Raw genomic sequence first — 22,073 nt, 5'->3', positions numbered from 1 at the left:
CATGGTTTGTTTTAACGCTAGTTCGCTCCCGCGCATCTATATATAGTACCGCTTGCGCATTGGCACGCGCACGAGAAGGTGGCGGTTTGGGTTTTGTTCCATGGGCGGTTTCGGTTTCTTGCGCTTGCAAAAACTGATGGCTATCTCGTTACTAATCGCTCAAAGGGCAAACACTTGTTTCTCGCTCATTTAGTGCTCACGAGGGTGCCCATAGGAACGATGCTGCCGCGCATGCATTATCGTAGCTTTCTTTTTTTTTTTTTTTGAGACCGTCGAAAACTAATTGCCTCTGGTTGGTGATAAAATTAAGATAAGCAGAAGTTTGTCACAAGTTTTGCTTATTTGACGGGCACACAACCACACAGTTTTCTCGGGTGCGCGCACCTATGCAGTTTGATTACACTATGAATGTACATATTAGTGTAAGAGCAGGAACATTTGAATCTTGCGAAATATTCTCGTGTGCGCGTTTTCAAAGCCTTGAATTATAACGACGCATCAAATTTTCAATTCTTATAAGTTTATTTCCTTTTTTATTGTTATTCATGAATGAAGAGTACATACATACCAACGCAAAATATTTTTTTATCACTTTACGGTCACCCTAGAAAAATTACGGTGAATCTTTTTCGAAATAAGTCCCTAAGAAGAATTGGAATCTGCAATAAAAGAAAGTGACCCAGGGCAGTCGCATAAGGCGAAAAAAATCAACCCTCAAAGGGTTAAGCCACAGGTGTCACTATGGCATGTTATCTTACCAGCGTTTTGAATGGGTCATATAAAAGTATAATGTAATTACAGTAGAACCTCGTTCATACATTTTGGAAAAAAAAAAACATGACAAATAAACTTACCAACCGGGCAAACACACAATCTGAAGTTACTAAAAAATTTGACAGACTCAACTATTGTTGACATCTACGTAATGCAAAGCCCCGCGCAGATCGTTGCAGCATGTGACGCCGACGCGCATCGTGCTGGTGGTGCTCCAGTGGCCCGAGGCGCGCTTTTGTTGTTTTCCTATTGCATGGTGTTCTAAGAGGGCGACGGGATACCGAAACGAAATCTAGCTGGTGGTTGGCACAGGATCCCGCCGAAGCGAAACGTGATGCCCACATCACACTGCCTGCAGAAGGGAACGGTCGCATGTTTCGGTTATCGCCTATTAAAAGCGTTCACTACGCTTCCGAAGGGACTACGCGCTGTGGAACAGATAGGTGAAGGTGCTTATCGCAACAGGATTGCCAGTGATAGCTGTGAATGGTGAGTGTGATGACATCGAATATTTGCTGGTACCAAAATGAGTTCGAGCCAGCATTTTCACGTGAGATGGGCAGGTGAGTATTGCAGTGAAGCTGCCGCGGCGGGCAGCTATATACTGTTCTCAATCGTGTGGGCCTCAGACATTTTCTTGTTTGCATGGAATCTAGCGGCCGGAAAACGTATTATACGATCACAGTTTGGCGACGTACTGAACGTTGGTGCCGAAAAAGCATGTTTTCCGGGAATGTATGAACCAGTAAAAAATGGGCGCAAGTCTGTTGGAGAATTTTTTGTGCTCTTAATTGCGAACGTTGGTGTCGGGAAAACGTATGTAACAAGAACGTACTAACGATGTTCTACTGTATTTGTTGCATACTGTCGAAATTGAGGTTTCATACTTCAATCACTGGTCTGACAGCTACCCCTCAAAGCGAAAAGATGCGACATGAAAATTAGTTGCCATTATTTGTTCTGCCATCTTGTTGCCATGCATCACCCAGACTCTAAGGCCTTGTTTGTGCAATTATTTTGCACCATGTAAAACAACAACACCTAATCGCCTGTCATATGTTAAGAGTGTGAGACGAAAAAGCACCTCAGATTACAGTGCCTTGGCCTTCTGCATAAATTTTCAACTTTAGATTGGCACAATGATCAAAGCACTTCCAGAAGCACGTAAACATTGACAATGTTGGCATGCAATAGCTTTCTTTAATGCAATCATATAGAACCAACCAATGTGGGCTACACTGCCATTTTTTAAGTGTGGCAAAAAGCTGTAGCTTTTGTGCAGTGCCCAACTTTTCTTATTATTTTTTGCATTACAATTACAATCAAGGGATGGATAATATAGATAAGCATGAATTTGCAGTAAATGATTATCTTTATTTAATGTAATGTAAATTAATTACACTAATTAAGCTTACAAAGTTGGGTTTAAAGAAAAAGAAACTAATGACCATGGTACTAACAGCACAGCAAGACTTTTGCAGTTTCAGTCTTCTTCACATGATCTCGTCTGTCACAGGCTAGATTTCAAAACACAAACGTAAAGCAGCCAAACATGGCTACAAGAAATTATGTGAATACTAATTATAGCTGGTTATAATTACAGCTGGTTGCGAGAGTATTCTACCAGTCATGATTCAAACTGACAGTGGCAGCACACAGATGCAAGATGTGGAATCACAAGGGCTTTTTCTGTACAGTTTAGGTTACCAACAAAGTCTATTCTGGCCACCGTCTAGCACAAAAAAGCTGTCTGCTTTAAACACAGGTGTAGCAGCTACAAGAAATGTGCTACCAGTGCCTATTCAAAGGATTTGGGGTCTTTGCTTGACAGAAAGGGACTCAACACACAGCACTGCACTGTATAACAGAGCTCTAACACTAAGACAGAACATCCAGCCAAGCATGGAGGCTTGGGGTATTATGATCATTATAACTTGTTAACCACAAAACATACACACAAAGCAGATCATCAGCAAGTGAAAATGGTTAACTCCTGTACACTTGCTTTAGCTTTGACTAGTCCCTAAAACTGCATGGAATGTCTGTACTACTTACTCATTCGAACAAGATGCCACGCATTACTTCAAGGCACAGGCCTTGAAGTAATGCAACAATAATGTGACGCAACTCTAAACTTTCTGTGAACAGAACGACACACCCTGTAATAGCAGTGGCTCTGTGAAACAATATGCAATAATGTCTGCACTGAACTTTCAGAACTCCATTTCAACGACTAATAGAACGAAAGAAAAAAACGCATCTTGTAATGCCTTTGTGGCTTGATAAATTGGCACTCCCAGGTATCTAGAGAACGACACGACTCCTTAATGTCAGCAACCTGCAGTCTGGGATGCATAGCTGCAACGAGTATCACATTGCTGCTATCTCTTGGAATGTCTTCGAGGTGTGACAAATTGGCACTCCCAAGTATTTTGTGAACAACACGACTTCTTAACGATAGCAACCTGCAGTTCAGGATGCATAGTTGCTATGAAAGTCACACTGTTGCTATCTTTATTTTTTTGGCAAAGGAAGCATTATTTTTCAATTCACGGTCTTTATACTACAGTCAAAGGCCCTCATATATAATGGCAACTGCTGCACGAAAGGGCTGCAACTATTGCAGGCTGCAACAAGTCGCTGCCTGCACGAAAGGGCTGCAACAACGGTGGCAAAATTAAGTTGAGCTGTATGTGACTAGATGCCCACCACAACATTAGCCAAGGTTAGCAATACAAAACGCTAACCTGATAAATTTATCAGGTTCTTAATTGACTTAGACTTGACAACTGAACCCCAGTTTACCTAAACCAACCTGGATTAATGCAATACATTGACAGTTTAAATATTTCTCTATGCCAGAACAAAGTTTTGCTGGGAATCACTTCAAGTTGCACCAACACACTGAGAGCCACTTTTACTAAAAGCCCAAAGAAATACTGCGCCACCTTCATAAACTGGCCAAGGTGAGTGAGAAAAATTACTTGTTGCAGTGTTTCGAAAAGAGTATGTAAATATATAGTTGTGTCAATAGTATGTAAAGACGTGGCGATGTCAGTGGTTTTGCAGCATTGCCACAGGTACACAGCAACGATGGCATCAGTATAGACTTTGGTCTTCATGTCTTTAAAGAAAGGTCTAAATTTAAATGAGTAGGCCTTTTAAGAATGGCACAGAAATTTGCTAATCTGAGTTAAGAACTCAAGAACAGTAGACTAGGTACTCCAAATTACATTTTGTGCAGATAAAAGAGCACAAATGAGTTAAAGGGACTGACAATTTTCTTTTTTTTTTTTTTTCAAGCAATGGAAAGCTCACTGATCAGTGTCTAGTCATGAATTGGTAGTGTAGAAAACGCTATGGAACATTTTTTATCAGAATTTTTCTATCTGTAGTGAGGACGTAGTCGTTCACTGGAAGCATAATGAAAACTGTGATAGGCGAGTGCAATGGCAATTATACGCTGGCATTAGTGGGTGGCAGACGACAAGTGCAGCCATAACTACTGGAAAGTATTATTTTGTTTATTAGGTCGATGTTCGTGCGATTCATGTTAAGTGGTAAAGTATTTCTGCGATAATAGCTACATGTTTTCGTGGTTTCCTGTCCAACTACTGTGGTATTTAATAAGTTAAAACAAAACCAACTGGATAGAAAACAAAACAATGCTTTTACACGTGATACGCAGTTCAGCAGGTTGCCGTAGTCATGCATGTGCTTTTGATTTCCGAAGCTGGAATAAAGTGCAAGTGCCTAATATAGCAACTGCAATTTTAAGCAATTATTATGTTGCACTTAATAACAACCAACTTATGTACAGTAAGCTCATAGACCACATCTGAAGTACCAATATTTCACTGCCAGGCCTTGCCACTTACTGGTTTTTGAGACTTTCTTTGCATATCAAAACTATAATTCCTACTAATTTGTAAACAGCCATGATGGATTCTATCACTATAAATGATGGTAATTTCATTTCCATCAACATCTCAACATATTCTGGCCAATTGTCAGTCCCTTTATAGCACCGCAAATGCGACAAGTGAGCTTGGAATCCCAGGTACAACTTTACAGAAAAAACACAAGTTCGCTTATGTTCGCTATGTGGAACTGGCCCCTTTAGTTGTGAACTGCGATTACTACGTACTAACGGAAGTTCTCCTAAAAGAACACGACCGCCAATAAACACTCGTTGACTAACAGGCAGTGGCCACTTGGCAAAGAAAAGTAAACTTTATTGCAAGGCAAGCAGTGGCCACAATGATGCCTGCAACAAGCTGCCATACTCACCACATTACACCTATCTCTTCATCCAATGAACAATACTGCAGCAATGTCCCTGTCAGCCTATGACAGGCTCCATTATAGCAGATCCCCTAACACTTGCCCACTTAATCAGTAGTGCCACATTGTACAGTAAAGTGAATGTTCTCGAGAATTGGCTGCCTATAAATCTAACAGTTACTACCTACCTGAACCGCTGCTGCTTACTGCATATGTATAAGGGTTGGTTTGTGACGATTTCACTCTTCAGCCCGTACTATGGAACTAAATGTGATAATCAATGGGTGATTTGGCCGCTATCATGAGACTTTACTGTCATCATCTCACCAACTGAAATGTGACATTGAGCAACAAGAATGCAAAGAAGCAGGCCCAGGTGACACATGGACAAGCACTTGTGCCTGTGATGCATCTACGCCCTTTCCCCCCCTCCCCTGTGTTTTTGTTGCTCAGTAGTACACTTCAATGAAAATGTACAATCAACAAGCTCTTCTAGCAGTCATAACCACAACGCAGAGGCCCTACCAATGATGAAGTCGTTTGCAAGTTGGACCTCTCCTGAATGGTGAAAGAAACTGGAAGGCAAGCAGCTACAATTATCAGATTCGTACTTTCACCAAGCCATGATGAAAAAAATTGATTTTCATGGTGCTTCGTTGCCCTATGTGCCCTTGTGTTGCTTTTGGTAAAAAATTGGGTTGTCAGCAAGGCTGGTATTAGCATGGAATATGAATGGCAAAGTTTCCTTCTTGAATCTCACCCCTCAAACACAATGAGCCACTGCACTAAAATGACATCACGGATTTCAAATATTTTCACATGTTTGAGAAGTTCCTGTTCAGAAAACGTTAGCAATACGCACTAGGTTGTGCCTTTGGCTCCTTTAGAACAGAATTTGGTGTTTGTTTATAAACTATAAACTAGTCCCGAGCATGCACTGTACAAATATCATGAGATCACGAGAAGCTAGCATGGGAACTTGTGGTATGTCTTTCGTTCTTGTATCATTTTTGGCTTAGTAACCCTCATCCACTCGTGAAAGGACCAACATTTATGGTAATTAGAAATGCAATTTACTGGTCCTGCTTAGCCCAACATTCCCTTTAATGTCCTTTTCAGTAGTTCTGCCATTTTGTGCAGCATTACTAGAATCAAATTGGTTTAGTGGGCAGTCGCTCTGTTGTCCCACAGGATGCGCCTTAATGAGGGCTTACAATACAGCATTTTATCTCCATTTCCAACCTTGAAATTTGTATCCACAGCATTCTCATGTCCTACCAAAACAGCACTCTTTCACGGAGCTTACGGAGTGCTCGTAATTACCACTGCAGGAATAACGCTGGTGCACGAGAGGAACAAGTGGGGGTGCACTCCAAAACAGTTCACACAGGAATGGTGGTGTAATTACTGTCACACAACTATGATCATAATTATTCTAAAGCCTGCATTTTCCTATACTGCTGCATAGGTCTAATTTATTTTATTTAAAACTATGTGCATGTGGTCTAGCTGAGAGGAACTTTACTCTGTGTACATATGTGAACTAAAATTCTGGGATGTGTAACAACAGCACTCTGATCTTGGTACTATAGACTTTAGTGGAAAACAGGGGCATTGAAGCCATGCAATTCAAATGCTGTACGACATAAATGCATTTCCCCTTTTGGGTTGTGTTGGTTCTGAGACACAGCAGGACACTAAACTGTGAGACAACTGAAGACAAGACTTGAAGATCAGAGACACAGCAGGGCAAATGCTTCTCACGTGACCTGCAGCCATAGGCCGACAGAATAAGTGGACACTCACTCACCAATATTTTTTCCGGATATGCACCGAATCACACTCATCTCCACTCATTCACTTTCCTACTTATGCTCACTGATGCTCATTGGCACCTGCTCACATTGTCCACTCGTACATATTCGCTCAAACTCATGTGCATGCTCATCCTTACTGCCATTTGCTCCTGTTCATGCTCACACTCAACGGCACTCATTCTCGTTCATACTTACATTCCCACACATCCTTCGTCACTCACTCATACTCACAAATGTGAAATGAACGTGGGTGAGCACGCCGACCTATGCCTGCAGCTCAGACCTCCTATCCTGTCTCTAACCTCGCGTTACAGAGCAGTGTTCCACAGCTCCTCCCTGTTACCTGCCACCTTCAATTTTGTGAACTGAAGCACACGTGTTGCACCCAGTGCAAGGTTACCCAGGCGCGTGCAGGTGATGCCTGTGGACGCCACTCAGGCATGCCTCTAGCGCAGGTACTTCTGGATGAGCAGTTGCAGGGTGCGGTTGGGCAGCACCATGGTGTGCTCCAAGGGCTCGTTCGTCATGGGGCTGGTGTCCTTCCCACTCTCCAGCCAGCGACTAATGGCGGTCCGCTCATAACTGTAACCATCTGCACAGAAAAGCACTACATGCACTACATGCTTGCAACAGTGATGTGGCAAACATATATTTTCCATGATGTTGATACATGATGCCACAGTGCACTATAGCAGTACATGTTTGCCACAGTGACACAGCGCAACCTAGATACAGTTAAATCACGATATAACGAACTTCAATATAACAAAATTCTCGATATAACAAAATGTTTATGTTTTCATAACCTCTTGTCCATAGAACACCATGTATTTAGAACCTCAATTTAACGAAGTGTGTTTGTGTGCGATTTCAATATAACGAAATTGAATTAAATTTCGCTTCCGCCGCAAAGGAATGCCAAGAGAATAAATGGAAACTTTTGTGAGCGCAGATGGTCATATGATTGAATTACACGTGGCTACTTGCAAACACAACTCTCAAATCGCGTGCAGCGTGACACGAGAGCGAATGCCGATGTGGCGCCACATCATGTTCCATATGAAGTCCAAGTGTGATAAGATCCTATCGCATCCCGCGCACCATGTGCTTTAGGTAAGTGTGTGAGGGTTAGACAAGAAAGATGGCGGCTTCGTGCATGAGTGTCACCTTCCCACGGGAGCAAAGGGAATGAGGGGGAGGGAAGCAAGCTTGTGGTAACACGATTAGGTGCGCGCGAGGGGCGGGGGAAGAAGGGTAAGTTGGCGCGCATCGCGATTTCTCGTGCGCGTCTCGGTCGTAGCTTTGCATGGCTGTAAGCTCAGCCAAGCGTATACGCATCAGTGCACCCTACTTAAGAGGTAATCTGCCACTTATGCAAAGAGTGGGCGTGCCAACACAGCGTGTAATCATGTAAGCTATCTTACCACGCGTTTCGCATTGGAGGCTGCGTAATCACGAGTTTTGGCGACCTGTTAGAGTGAAAGGCAGATGAAGCATTCGCTCCCCGCTGCCGGCGTTTTTCACGATAACGTCGTCTCGGTGCGGGCGACGCTATCAGGTACGAGGGTGGAATGCACGCGAAAGCGTAGCTGGCTTTGCTTAATTTGTACCGCCGATGTGAAGGTATCATCGACGCAGCATGAAACCATATCATTCGTTGCAAACTCCCACATTCACCAAAATGAATTTATTTCTGAATTCCAATTTGCTTTTTTCGACTGCCTGATAATTCGGGAAAAGAAATCGACTGGTGACTGTACTTAATTGCATAAAAAGCCAAATTTCAAGACAGCTAAATTTCGATATAACGAAACAAACTGTCGATTTTACCTACTTCATTATATCGAGCTTTAACCGTGTTTTAAACTATTACACACTTCTCCCAGTGACGTCTGCTAGGAGGGCTTGGCCTGGACACATTTCTCAGCCTCCAAGTTTTGGCTTCACACGCACGGAAAGCCGAAATTCGTCATCGTCATGGTACAAGTGCAAGGGGATCGCAACTTTTAGGATCTAAACTTCGATTCGGCATGTATGCACAGTTCACCTCCATTTCTCTATTCCATTAAGCTGTCTAAATATAATAGCTAAAAAGTAAAATGATTTGAACTAATTAAAGCATTAACTACTGCATCTCACCTGTCTTTTGACAAGCACCGCTGCCTACACCTGGGTCAGAAGAAACCATACTCCTACACTGAAAAACCTATTTATAAACAATACTTAGTCTTTGTTTACACACATTATACAAATTGAAAGAGTGCAGCCTACGAAAGTTTAAAGACAAATGGTATATGAATCATTTCCAACTTAACATTATAGATGAATTGTACTTGTTTCCTCATTTTGATGCTGAAGGGCAACTCAGAAAGTAAACACTCTTCAGATTCATCTTATGTACATCATTTCAAGAAGCAGCAGTAAAAAAAAAAAAAAACTGCCTTTCAGCAGCCTGGAAGAATTGTTAAGTAGGAACTACCACAACTCTGAGGTAAAAATAAAGGTTCTGTTCAGAAAGTACTAAATGCATAATTTATATTTAGTATAACAATGAGGAATGTACTTAAGCAAACTTTAGCATAAAGGAAACCTCACTAGAAACATCTACCTAATAATAAAGTTGATCAAAACAACGAAAATTTTTTGCATGATCAATAGCTTGAGCAGCTATAAGAATGTACCAAAATGTTTAATGCGAGAACGTTAAGGACCCTGTGTCGCCGAAAATTTGATGTCGGCGTCCATCGTCGGACATCTATACGGCAAAAAGATTTTCGAACCACCCATACACAGGCTCTCCATGTGGCACAAGGAAGTTACTGAAATAATTGAATTTCTCAAGCTAAGATACATAGAAAAATCATAATGTGCAACTTACACACAACCTACAGACATGATAGCATCGTATTGTAACTTGAATATACGTATGAGAAAACATGATTCTGTTACACAAATAGTCAAACTCTTTTTCCAGCGTTTCTACCGTTCACAGACAGGCCACGGCACCTGCCATTTGCATGTGCCGGCACACGAATATCTAGCAGGCCACGGAGCAGTGTGCCTAGTTCCTTGCAACACACTCCAAATTGCGCTTGCCTCCCCCGTAGCGCGGCCCACGCAAAAGGCTGCATTTCTACAAGAAAGCCCGCCTCCGTGCATAGCGTTCACCACCAGCGTTTCCCGGTAAACATTACGGTTAAATACACTGAAGTTGCCAGGAAGCGTGAGAAGCAGTCAGGGACCTTTGAATGTTATCGTGTTCCACTCTTAAAGGCGAAGCTTAAGCATCCTCCAAATATTTCATACGAAAGTGCACTGGACAGAAAGAGAAGATAGTAACACATCCAAACCAGACAAGAAAAATATTTCATTGCTAATGCACTGCTAGTGCTGGCTCATTGGGCAAAAGCACCCTCTGTCGAAGCAAAGGGATACGTCCTGGCCACATTTCACTGCAGTAGATTAGAACCTCTTCGATATGTTCCTGTTTGTTACGTTTTCCCTGCTCTTGTGTTCTTAGAAACTGGTTCTTTTGTATTCCCTCAGGATCATGTGCATTAGGTTCCTGCATGTTGCACCCAAGAAATGTAACAACGTACCGCTGAGCTGGCAGCGTCCATCTGTGGTGCCTGCACTGACCTCATTTCTCCACTGGAAACATGCCAAGGATGTGCAAGACATTCAAAATGCCGATGAGTATACTTAAGAGGCACAAGAGCTTTAGGATGTTATGGTATGAAGCGCAGCCCATATAACCCGTCGTGCATATGTGTCATTGGAACATAGGAACTGCTGATCGTGTTACACATTGTCGCCATCTCAGTATGGCTCACAACACAAAGCCCAGTCAAGGTAGACAAAGGCACAAGCAGTTCCACTCCTCACCCTCATTTGCAGATGCTGCCAATACCTTGCATGGTTTACTTCGGCATAAGCCGATGCACAGAAAGTTAAGGACTGCGAGTGCTTGAAAAAAAAAAAAAGAAAAATTCTGGGGTTTTACATGGCAAAACCACAATATGATTATGAAAGATGGTGTAGTGGGGGAGTCAAGATTAATTTTGACCACCTGGGTTCTTAATCTGCACCTAATGCAAGGTATATGGGCGCTTGCTCAAGGAAAAAAGAAAGCTGCTATTATATAAAGAGAGAGAGAGAGAGAAAACATTTAGTTGTACCACCGAGGTCGTTGATCTTGTGCTATTATAGAAAATTTCTACCAAATCACCAGGTAAAATAAGTTCATTGATGGCTACGGCTGCTTTAATAACATGTACATACATACAATGTTTATTCAAAACGCTAGGCACAGATAATGAGCTTGATATATACAAGGTATATGATACTTTGTTGGTTTTCTATTCAAATCTCCAGATAAAATTTTGTGTGAGAGCAGATTTGTGCCTCATCTGCAGTGCTGCCACATGCATTATCAGACAGTACGTTTTCTCAGGTCATGCATTCTTTTTTTATGGTCCCTTAAGAAATATAGGTATTAACAGGGCTCATCCAACACTGAAGATGTGTCTGTATTGCAACCTGGCCACTAATGTCTCTTTCTTTCCCGCATAAAGTCCTCATCCCTGTTCCTCTCTTCTATCTGCCTCTAGCATGTGCTGCAGATCATCAGGTCATATGCAACACACTCTATTTCAGTGCTTTGTTGAAGTAACATGGTACCCCTTCACACGGTTTTGTCTATGAAAGATGAAGGCTTCATGCACAGCTTAGCACATCGGCACATAGATGACTATGAGTGTTAACAGTTTGCACATAAATGTGTAGATTAAAGTCATTGCCATGCAATGACCCTGTGCTATGGAGCAATATGCTACATCTAAAAGAGGAAACCTCTCCCTCCCAAAGCCCTCATGTCATAAATATGCCACGTCCCACACTCTGAGGGCTGATGTGCTTGATGTGCTACTTACAGGCAGTTAGCAATTTTCCCACCTTCACTGTGGCCTCCAATAGTATAGCACAGGGGCGCACAGGGGCGTACAGTAGCGATCTTCCATGACTTCATCGTTCAGCAGTGCAAGCAAGTTTAGTGTGTTGCTGCAATACAAAAGCATCTGTGAGCAACTGACTGGGCAAGCAGAGAGCATTCAGCGGCATGTTCCATGTCTATGGCATGCCGGTTATGCTGCACCGTGTGCATAAACTTAGTCTCCTCAGCGTTGTCTGCTGCACACTATAGGAAGTCGGACCTCTTGTCATGTGTGAGTGACTTCACATCGTCTATGACCCAGGCTGGTTCTCCCAGAAATATTGTGCTCCCTGCCCTGTACAACGCAATTACACTTTGTACCTTGAGCATTGTGTGCTCAAAATGTGGCTTTTTTGCGTTTCCTATTCTGCCTTGTCACATTCCGCCAAGTGACTCTCCAACCACTTTCACCAAGCCACTGAGAACCTCCAAGCACTGACCTGCTGCCACGACGGGATCGCGCATGGGTTCCTGAGTGATGGGGCAGAAGAGCTCTTCGGGCAGGGCGGCATCGTCTTCCCCAGCTGGAGGCAGATGCCGCCACAGGGGGTGCTTCAAGGCCTGCACCTCGCGCAGCAGGCGGGCACGTGTGCCCAGGGCGTCCACGTGCAGGGCATTGCTTAGCCCCTCATGGGTCAGGTGCAGCAGCTCCTGGCCATCGATGGCGTGCTCCTCAAAGGTGGCCCGGTGCTGCCCAAGGCCCAGGCCCTCCAGCCATTCGCCCACCTGGTTCACTGACCAGCGACCCACCGCAGCCACCCCGACACCCTCCTTGGGCAGTGGTGGCTGTTGCGGCTGTACTGGCTTCAGTTTCTCTCCCTGCTCTTCCTCCTACAAAGAATGGAAGGGATGAAATGTACTCCACATTGTTGCAGGGTGATAAAGTGTTGCAGATGCATCATAAGGGCCTCCAATTAGCCTACCTTCATGCCATGGGACATAGGATACGAGGGTTTATTTGCCAGCTGCATGTTTCTAAGTTCATGCAGCGCATGATGCCTGTGATTGAAAGGATTGCTGAGTAGACAATAAATATGATCGCTTGGGGCAAACAAAGAATGACAGAAGGGAACAAGGGGAGTGCCAACCCTTCCGTCGTTCGTTGTTTGCGCCAAACAATCATATTTATGGTCTGCTCAGAAATATAAACCGACTAGCCCAACAACATATACTTCAGGATTGAAAGGATGTTCCACATACATCACTGTGACCATGAGTGGCCCTGGCTAAAACTAGATCTAAGGCTAAATATAGTACTCACAAACAAAATCCTCAAGAAAGTAGATAAAAGGATTGCCTCTACAGTAGCTCAACGGCACAGCATTGTCAATATAATGCAGACGATGTAGGTTCGGCTCCCACCTGTGACAAGCCACCTTTTTATGCACGCTGATTTTCATTTTCCTTGCTATCTCTAAATTTCAATGAAAAAGAACAGCTCATTTCCCCCTGTGCTTTTCCTGGGTTATTGTTCTTCGTTGGCTTCATGTGGCTGTAAAGAAAAGAAATCAAGCCCCTCGGCTCCTCTTATTCATCTCACAATAGTTAAAGTTACACAAAGCTTGTCTCATGTTGGCCTTAACCTGCAGCTGAATATACCCACTGCCATGGTTGCCATGTGAAGTGAGCAAGGCAGAACTAAACACATAGGTGGAAACGTGGAGCCTCTAACCCAGTTTCCTCCATTCATAATCAGCAATTATAACGACACACTGCCAGCATAGTTACATGAGGACAATCATGTCTGAGTGCTTGGTGCTGTAGTTCAATCTCACTTAAAGGGTCCCTCACCAAAAATTATGGAGTTTTACGTGCCAAAACCATTTTCTGATTATGAGGCACGCCGTAGTGGAGGACTCAGGAAATTTTGACCACCTGGGGTTCTTTAACGTGCACCTATATCTAAGCCCATGGGTGTTTTCGCATTTCGCCCCCATCGAAATGCGGCCGCCGTGGCCGGGATTCGATCCTGCGACCTCATGCTCAGCAGCCCAACACCATAGCCACTGAGCAACCACGGCGGGTGTCCCTCACCAGGTCTGGCCATGTTGAGCTGACAAGCACAGAGCACACAATGCGCGCTAACAATCGTGTTTGCAAAGAATTATATTGCTACGCGTGGCGGGAAGGTCTGAAATTTCAATCCAAACGCCGTTTTCCTTTTCCCTCGCGGCAACCGCGCTCCAAGCCGGACGGTGACAAAGTCATGTTCCTGTGCCTAAACTAGTCGTGTCCGCAGTGTGACGTCACTTGTGGTGACACGTAACTTTGAGACTTATTCAAGGCAAAATCTGCTATTTGTGTGATCTGTTGGTTGAATTAATAAATTGAAGTTCAGAGAAATAATAAAACACACAAACGGAATGTCTGCATGTTTTTTTTTTTTACTTCGCACCGAAACAAGAGAGATGTACTTCCGCTTCATCTGCTTGTTCCCACGGTCATGCAGTCATGTGCATGACTGCATGACCGTGACTGCATGCAGTCATGTGCACAGGTACCCAAATTATGCCATTTTTTACCGTGTTCCAGCGAGAGAGATAAAACATTATTATGTCCTTGATGGGGTCCAGGGGTGGTGGGAGACTAAACCCCAGTCCCCCCCCTTCCTCAGACGGCGGCCAGTCCTTGCTTTCTGGCGGCGTCTTCGGCCATCCGGACAGCCCAGAGCTGCTCCTCTGGGTCCAACCTTAGCAGCAAAGTCTCCCACTGATTGGCCCTAGTTATAATGCGCGTGCTTGTGCGGTAGGTGTTGGTGGGTGAGGCTTTGGGGCATTGCCAGATAATGCGATTGAGGTCAGTGCGGGCCTCGCCCGCTTTGCAGAGTGGGGAGTATGCATCGAGGTAAATGCGATTGTATAGCACGGGGTTCAGGAAAGTTCGGTCTGAAGGAGTCGCCAAGTGGTAGATTGAGATTTATTCAGTGTTTTGTGTACTGGGGTTACCGTAACCGCTCTCTGCGGTAGTGGAGGAGAATTTCTCCGAACGTGACAATTCGGTCCCGTGCGTGACCGTGATGCAGAACAAAGGGCCGGTCAGGATCGGAAGACTCGGGAGAAGGGTCATGCGCCCGGTGTGCGAGAGCTCGGGCGGCATCATGTGTGGCTTCGTTTCCAGCCAGAGCCGAGCGACCAGGGGCCCAGATGACCTGGACGCGACGTTGCCTTGAGGGAGAAGTGCCAGAAAGTATCTTCTGCGCTTGGGGCGCTATCAGTCCTCTTGTGTAGTTGCATATGGCTGTTTTTGAATAGCTGATGATGCATTGTGCATTGGTAGCCGCGTAGGCCAAAGCGATGGCCTTTTCTTCTCCTTCTTCAGGTTGTGTGGTGAGTATTGATGCGGCCGCAGCGAGCTGGTACTGCGAGCCCGCGACTGCGACGACCGCTATGGCGTTTTGGTTGGGGTATTCCGCTGTGTCTACGTATGCTACGTCAGCGGCTTGGTCGTAGCGCTTTTGTAGTTGTTGAGCTCTTTCTGCACGTCACTCCAGATTGTGTTCAGAGTGCATATTGCGAGGTATGGGCGAGATAACTAGCTGAGCGCGAATGTTTGGAGGGATGGGTACTTTTGGTCCGAATTGGGTGGTGTAGGTTATGCCTAGGGTGCCTAGAATGTGCCTGCCCGTGGTGGTATTGGCGAGTCGTTCGTATTGGCTAATACGTTGCGCTTCAATAAGCTCGTCTATGGTGTTGTGAATGCCAAGGGCATCCAGTTTCTCGTTAGAGGTGGAGATGGGAAAATGTAGGGCTTGTTTATAGGCCCTCTTGATCATGTTATTGAGTTTCAGCTTGTCAGTTGCGTTGAGGCTAAGGTACGGGGCGACATAGGTGATCCTGCTCAGGGCATAGGCGGTTTACCAGGCATATAAGGTTGTTTTCTTTCATGCCATGATGACGATTTGCGATGCGTACAATGAGGCGAGTGGTTTGGTGTAAATGAGTATCTAATTGCTTGAGTATCTCCGTATTTCTGCCGTTTTGTTGGAAGCGTAAGCCAAGGATACGGATGCTAGGTACAGTAAGTATGCATCGCTGGTGCACGTGGAGTTCTATCTCGGGCGGGTGAGGGTTTGGACGTCGACCTCCCCAATTAAGCTTGTACAGAAGAAGCCCCGATTTCTGTGGGGAGCACGCCAGGCCACGCAGTTCTACGTATGCAACGACCTCGTTGATGGCTTACTGCAGCGTGTCTTGGATGTCCCTGTCACTGCTCCCGGTGGCCTGCAGGGCGATATCGTCTGCGTAGAGGCTATGCTTGAGTTTGGGGATGCTAGCTAATGCAGGCGGTAGTCCGAGCAAGGCCACGTTGAACAGAAAAGGGGACAGAATGAATCCTTTGAGGCGTGCCTTTGCTGCCGAAGTGAATAATTGGCGACTGCGACCTTCCGGTGGTAATGGTGGCCATGCGACCTGTAAGGAAATTCTTCACGTAGTTATACGTTCGATGTCCAACCTGGAGTTGTGCCAGTTGGTTCAGTATGGCCTCATGCATGACGTTATCGAAGGCCTTGGTTAGGTCTAGCCCCAAGATGGCTCTGGTGTCCAGCCTGGAGCTTTTATCGCCATCGATAATTTGGTGCTTGAGCTGAATCATGATACCTTGAGCAGAAAGTTTAGGGCGGAAGCCAACCATGGTATTGGGGAAGAAGTCGTCGTTCATATCTCTGTGTAAGTGTGTGAGGATGACGTGTTTGAGGACCTTTCCGACACATGAAGTAAAGGAGATAGGGTGGAGGTTTTCAAGTAGGAGGCGCTTCCCTGGTTTGGGAATCATAATAATCTTGGCTTCTCTCCATTGTGAGGGGAGGTCTCCAGTTTCTCAGTCTGCGTTAAAATAAGCTGTGAGGGCTAGTATAGAATCCTCATCTAGGTTGCAAAGCATTTTATTAGTAATGCCATCAGGTCCCGGGGCCGAGTTAGGGCAGAGTGCGAGGATGACTTCACGTACTTCTGCTGCTTGTATGGGCGCGTCCAGGTGGTCGTTAGCAGTGCCAGTGTATGCTGGAGCAGGTGTAGTAGGGTGAGGTCCTACGTATCGGTCTATCAGCTCTTGAAAAACTTGTGCGTCCGTGCCCGGATAGGTGAGAATAATCTCTTGCAAGTTGGGCTGTTGTGTGTTGTTGCTGTTGGCCGGATCGAGGAGGCAATGGAGGATATTCCACATTTTGGGCAGGTTTGGTTGCCGCTCCATGCTGTTGCATGTGCTGTGCCAATTTTGACGAGTAAGTTGCTGTGCATAATCTTCGATGTGAAGCGTGAGAGTGCTAATACGTTTCCTGAGTGTTCGGTTGAGCTTCTTGTATTTGTATCTGCAGTGCAGACTGGCGAGGGCTTCCCACATATGCAGTAACTTGTTATCTGCCTCCTGCAGATTGGCTTCCTCAGGCACCAATTTAATGGCTTCTCTCGTGTCTTGCAGCAAGGATGCGACCCAATCTTCGAAAGGGGGTTGGGTACCAGAGAAAGAGGTGAGGGCTCTGGCCTGCCGGAAAACATCCCAGTTCGTTATGCGGAGTCGATGGCCTTTAGGCTTTCGCGGGCCCGCTCGAACTGTTGTTTGGATTAAATAGTGGTCGCTGCCCATGTTGCGTGTTGATCCAGTCTGCCTGTGGAATTCGTTTTGTGAATGTCAAGCCCGGTGTAGTGTCTCTGCTAACGCTGTTTCCCATACAAGTGGGACAAGTTGGATCCGTGACAAGAGTAAGACCTAGATTCTGTTCGTGAAGCCATAGTTGTCTTCCCTTTCGGCGGTCCATTGGGTATCCCCATGCCACCGCTGGGGCATTTAGGTCCCCTACGATGAGCAGGGGGCGAGTGATCCTGCTCTGCAATCCGCTTGTTCTGCCTCAGTATTCATGTAGCACTGAATTATACCACTAGTCATGTGTCCTTGTGCACAGTGCACAAAATCGTGCGCTGCATGAAATGAGACATCACAACAGCTTGTGCGCAATGCCGTCAACGTAAATGCGCAGTGCCAAAAAAAAAAAAGGCAAGGAGAAAAAAAATGAAGGCAGGGCCCATGACGTGTCACGCGATCCTCGAGGTTCGGTATGGGAGAACGCAGGGAAGGAATTTCGTTTGCAGAGGCTAGACGGGGCGAGTGGAGAGAGTGTCTCGCTATGCAGTGGAGCTAGTCTTCTGAAATCATGGGTTCGAGGAACTGAAATATTTCTATCTCGGCTATTAATGGGCAGATTTGAAAAATGTTTGCGGCAGAATGCTCCCTAGAAGACACGTAACAACTTCCAGCGTATAATCAAAATTTGCTATGGGGCCTGGTGAGGGGCTCTTTAAAAGGTGATAAGAACTCAATGCAGATGTGTAAGTACTGTGTCAGGTAGTACAACATAACTGTGGGCCTCACTATAGGCTAATAATGCCTATAGCAAGGTAGTTATGCTGCAACAATGTACAAGACGTGTTTCCAGCATCAACACTACTAGAACAAAGCATGTCTCAGGCAGCAGCCAATGTTTTGACAAAGGGTGCAGCTTCATCATCTCTCCTTGGTCAACTGGTCTCCTTGGCAGCATTTATATAGCTTACTATCCCTCACCTTCAATGGGAGAGAAGCATAACTAGGGTGCATAGATTAGGGTGCAGGAAGTCGATGAAAAAAATTCCTCTTGTCGAAACCCTGGCTCCAGTGTAAGGCATCCCTTGTTTGACCTGTGTTGATCACTTCAACTACCAACCCTGTGAACCTCTGCCTTGTTTCGATTCCTTTCCAGTGTGGTCATTCCAGCATGTTATTACCATAACATTACGTCAGATGAATAGTCAGATAACTTTCCTAAGGCTCCATCTTAGCAGCCCCATCAGCAGTAAGGGCGAGTGCTGTCTAAACCTTCTTGATACAGACAGTGGGCGTAATCATCATCAGCCTGGTTACGCCCACTGCAGGGCAAAGGCTTCTCCCATACTTCTCCAACTACCCCGGCCATGTACTAATTGTGGCCATGTTGTCCCTGCAAACTTCTTAATCTCATCCGCCCACCTAACTTTCTGCCGCCCTCTGCTATGCTTCCCTTCCCTTGGAATCCATTTCGTGACTCTTAATGACCATCGGTTATCTTCCTTCCTCATTACGTGTCCTGCCCATGCCCATTTCTTTTTTTCTTTTTCAGCCTATAAAAGCACCTCACAACTTGAAAATTATCAACCAGTGACATATTTTTCAGTGGTTTAAGGAAGGGCTGTACCAGATGTGGAACATACCCTGGCAAGTCAGCAACAACAAATTTAGTTGAAATCCCAGACGTAACTACCAGCAAGAGGAGGCACTCACCCCGGTGTTCTCAACCTGAGTCCAGATGACCACTGTGCGATCGTTGGAGCCCGTGGCCAGGAATTCGCCATCGCCTGAGAAGGCACAGCAGGGCACGTAGCGGGTATGCTTAGTCAGCCGCTGCAGCTGCTCCCCAGTGCCCTGAAGATGCAGCAGAAGTTGAACAAATAGATCCCGTCAAGGTGTGTTGGCTCTCTAGAATGGTCAATCTACTTCGTGCAACATGAAAGAATGACAAAGCAACATAAAAACAGGCAAAGAGAAAGCCACAGATACACATCTGCTGTCAGCAGCTGTTTCGCGGTTGAAGTAAGGTGTTTTGATGCGACAGTTGCCAGACAACCACACTTGAAGGTCATCATATGCTGGTGTTGCCTGGTAGCTAAAGATACAGCTTTCTTGTCACCATGGTTATTGTGACCATGCACAGGTCCAGGGTGGATGACCGGATGTCCCAACCCCCCCCCCCTTTAAAATTTGTGTGCACAGCGATAGCATACTGCATGTGACAAATTCATGAAGTCCTTCCCAGCTATTACTGTTATTTTGCTCTGGAGAGACAAAGTTTAAGGATTATTGAAGAGAACCTGCCAGCACATAAAATATTCACTACAATCATCATCCATCACTATCTCAACGGTAGACCCTTCCCTTGAAAAAAAAACTTGGATTAATGCCCGATTGTGACATACATATTGAACACATACTTGCACTGTGTATCACCCAGAGAATGCCTATGAACTGCTTCCTGCCTGCAGTGCTTTGCTCAACGCTATAAATTCGGTATATTTGGCTGGCTGTACTAGTATAAATTCAAAAGTGTATATTCCTGTGCATTTCTGTGTCTCTGTATGTGTTATGGGCAGAATTTTGCGTGTTTATAATGCATTCTACGTGCATTCGGCGTGGCTGTATCTGTGTTAACATGGCAAGCTGGGCGAGTTGGTGATTGAACATGTTCCTATGGGTGGGCAGCGCAACCTGGACGAAAGACTACGACGAAAGGATTGTGTACTTCCTCGTGTCTTTCATCCGGGTTGCGCTGCTCACCCATAGGAACAAGTATCTGCGTGATGTGCCAACGGTTGCTACCATCAGCTGACATCAACGACCACTAACGCCAAATAATAGATATTGATGTACTTGTATCGTGCACATAAGCTAAGTGCTCGATCAACTTACCACATCCCACAGCATGGTGGTCTTGTCACCGGCACTGCGAAGGAGAGAGATTTGTAAAGCACGCATTAACAGTGTAGCCTGCGCGCACAGACGCCACGCGACGCACCTGGAAGCTAGCAGTTGACCTCCAGGTGCGAAACGGCAGCACATGACGTTTCCAGAGTGGCCCTCGAACACCCACTGGGACCAGAGGCTGCAGCGGTGCGCCATGCGCACTTGCCACACGCGCACGAGGTCATCGTTGCCGCAGGACGCAAGCAGGTAACTGCTCTCGAGCGTGCCCTGTGCAAGACTGGCCTCGAACTGAGGGCTGAAGTGGCAGCCAGTGGCACCCAGGTCGTGAGCCTCGGAGCGCGTCAGCAGACAGCTGCCGTGACCGTAGCGCGCATCCCAAAGGCGCAGGTCACCGGCAGACGACGCGGACGCCAGCAGCGCGCCGTCGGGAGAAAAGCTGCACGCGGTGACGAGAGCGCCGTGGCCGCCGAGGGATCGCATCAGCGAGCGTGTGGCCACGTCCCACAGAACCAGCGTCTCATCGTCGCCACCGGTGGCCAGCAGCGCGCCCGAGGGCGAAAAGCTGCAGCATCGCAGAGCCGCCTCGCTTGGGTGCTGCAGTTGTCCCAGCACCTCGCCACTCTGTCAAACGGGACGGCAAGCAGTAATTGGTGAAACACAAAGCCAGACACTGGCAGCACACCGTCGCGCACTCACCTGAACGTTCCATATGAACACGCTGCCGTCGATGGAGCACGATGCGAGTGCTGTACCCAGCGGTGAGAACTGCACCGCGTTCACGCCGTACTTGTGGCCGACGAGGGGCGACGCGGACGACTCTGTGAATGAGCCTCCTTCATAGAGCCAGATTCGCACAGTCTTATCATTCGAGCAGGTGGCCAAAGTTGTACCCGAGAAGTCGCAGCCCGTCACGTCGCCGGCGTGCGACTCCACCGTCTGCCGGAGTTTCCACTCTCGGGTCGCCATTTGCGCCTTGTCAAGCTAGTGTCCGACTCCTACAGTCGCTGCCATGGGTACCGGAAACAATAATGCTTTCTCGGTCAACAGATTGCTATTTTGCGTGCTGCACCGTTCGTCCGCCCGCCAGCATCGATTCGCACTGGCGCCACATACTTGAGTTGGCTTCAGAAGGTGCGGCCGTGTCATGCAGAGGAGAAAAAGTCGATTTCGGTGCATTTTTTACCTAGAGGGACGGTCGCGCGTGGCGCTCGGAGAGGTCTTCTCATTGCGCTGCATGCGATTGATTTCTAACGACGCTAGGACGGGCTACGTTCAGCAGATTTTACGTGAGAACCAGCGACCGGTCTCCGGCCGCGCGTTTGTTTTCGCTTTCGCGCAGGATGGTGGGTGACCGCTGCCGCAGAGGTGCGCATGTGTAGTGATCGGTTTCGATCCATATGACGTCACCTGCTAGACTCTTGTCGCGCCAGACGTAAATATTGCTGGCACGCTAATTATGATTACAGACAAAACCTGTCTTTTTGGCTTTTATCCGAGTATAGTGGAAATACATGGCTCGAATGTGGTCGACCGAAGCCCTTCATGGAGCTCGAAATTGCGATAAATACCATGCACTTCTCGCTCTGAAATGCACATATGCATCTGGTGCTTTCGAAATAATTTAGTTGCAAACTATAAAATTTAATTCTGCAGCAGTGCATATGGCTTTGCGCGATCCTTCCACGAAAGGCGTCCACATTGACTGCTGGACAACTGAAATT

General features: G+C 46.1%; 1 protein-coding gene across 2 annotated transcripts; it reads right to left on the bottom strand.

The window, feature by feature from the left end:
- Positions 1-246: 246 nt before the first annotated feature.
- LOC142582661 (WD repeat, SAM and U-box domain-containing protein 1-like) lies at positions 247-21,721 on the bottom strand. 2 transcript variants are annotated; one of them, XM_075692584.1, is made up of 7 exons: positions 21,049-21,721; positions 20,444-20,973; positions 20,338-20,371; positions 19,156-19,296; positions 12,306-12,696; positions 7,276-7,467; positions 247-1,126 (listed from the first exon to the last, which is right to left on the bottom strand). In XM_075692584.1, the coding sequence occupies exons 1-6, from the start codon at positions 21,316-21,318 to the stop codon at positions 7,322-7,324; spliced, it is 1,512 nt and encodes a 503-aa protein (XP_075548699.1). In that variant the 5' UTR covers positions 21,319-21,721; the 3' UTR covers positions 247-1,126; positions 7,276-7,321. The 2 variants fall into 2 exon arrangements, with proteins under 2 accessions (XP_075548699.1, XP_075548700.1); XM_075692585.1 differs by lacking the exon at positions 247-1,126 and having other exon boundaries at positions 6,970-7,467; positions 21,049-21,356; positions 21,536-21,721.
- Positions 21,722-22,073: the final 352 nt, after the last annotated feature.

The sequence above is a fragment of the Dermacentor variabilis genome, chromosome 5 (assembly GCF_050947875.1).
Source record: "Dermacentor variabilis isolate Ectoservices chromosome 5, ASM5094787v1, whole genome shotgun sequence".
In the NCBI taxonomy this organism is placed as follows: Eukaryota; Metazoa; Arthropoda; class Arachnida; order Ixodida; family Ixodidae; genus Dermacentor; species Dermacentor variabilis.
The sequence above is the reverse complement of the archived record's forward strand: the minus strand, read 5'-3'. Positions and strand labels throughout refer to the sequence as shown.

Bases quoted from the DNA above. Each gene is read 5' to 3' on its own strand.
- LOC142582661 (XM_075692584.1), bottom strand. From the start codon at position 21,318: ATGGCGACCCGAGAGTGGAAACTCCGGCAGACGGTGGAGTCGCACGCC. The intron at 20,372-20,443 runs GTGCGTCGCGTG...TCTCCTTCGCAG, and splicing joins GGTCAACTGCTAGCTTCCAG to TGCCGGTGACAAGACCACCA. The intron at 19,297-20,337 runs GTAAGTTGATCG...CTGCATCTTCAG, and splicing joins CCACCATGCTGTGGGATGTG to GGCACTGGGGAGCAGCTGCA.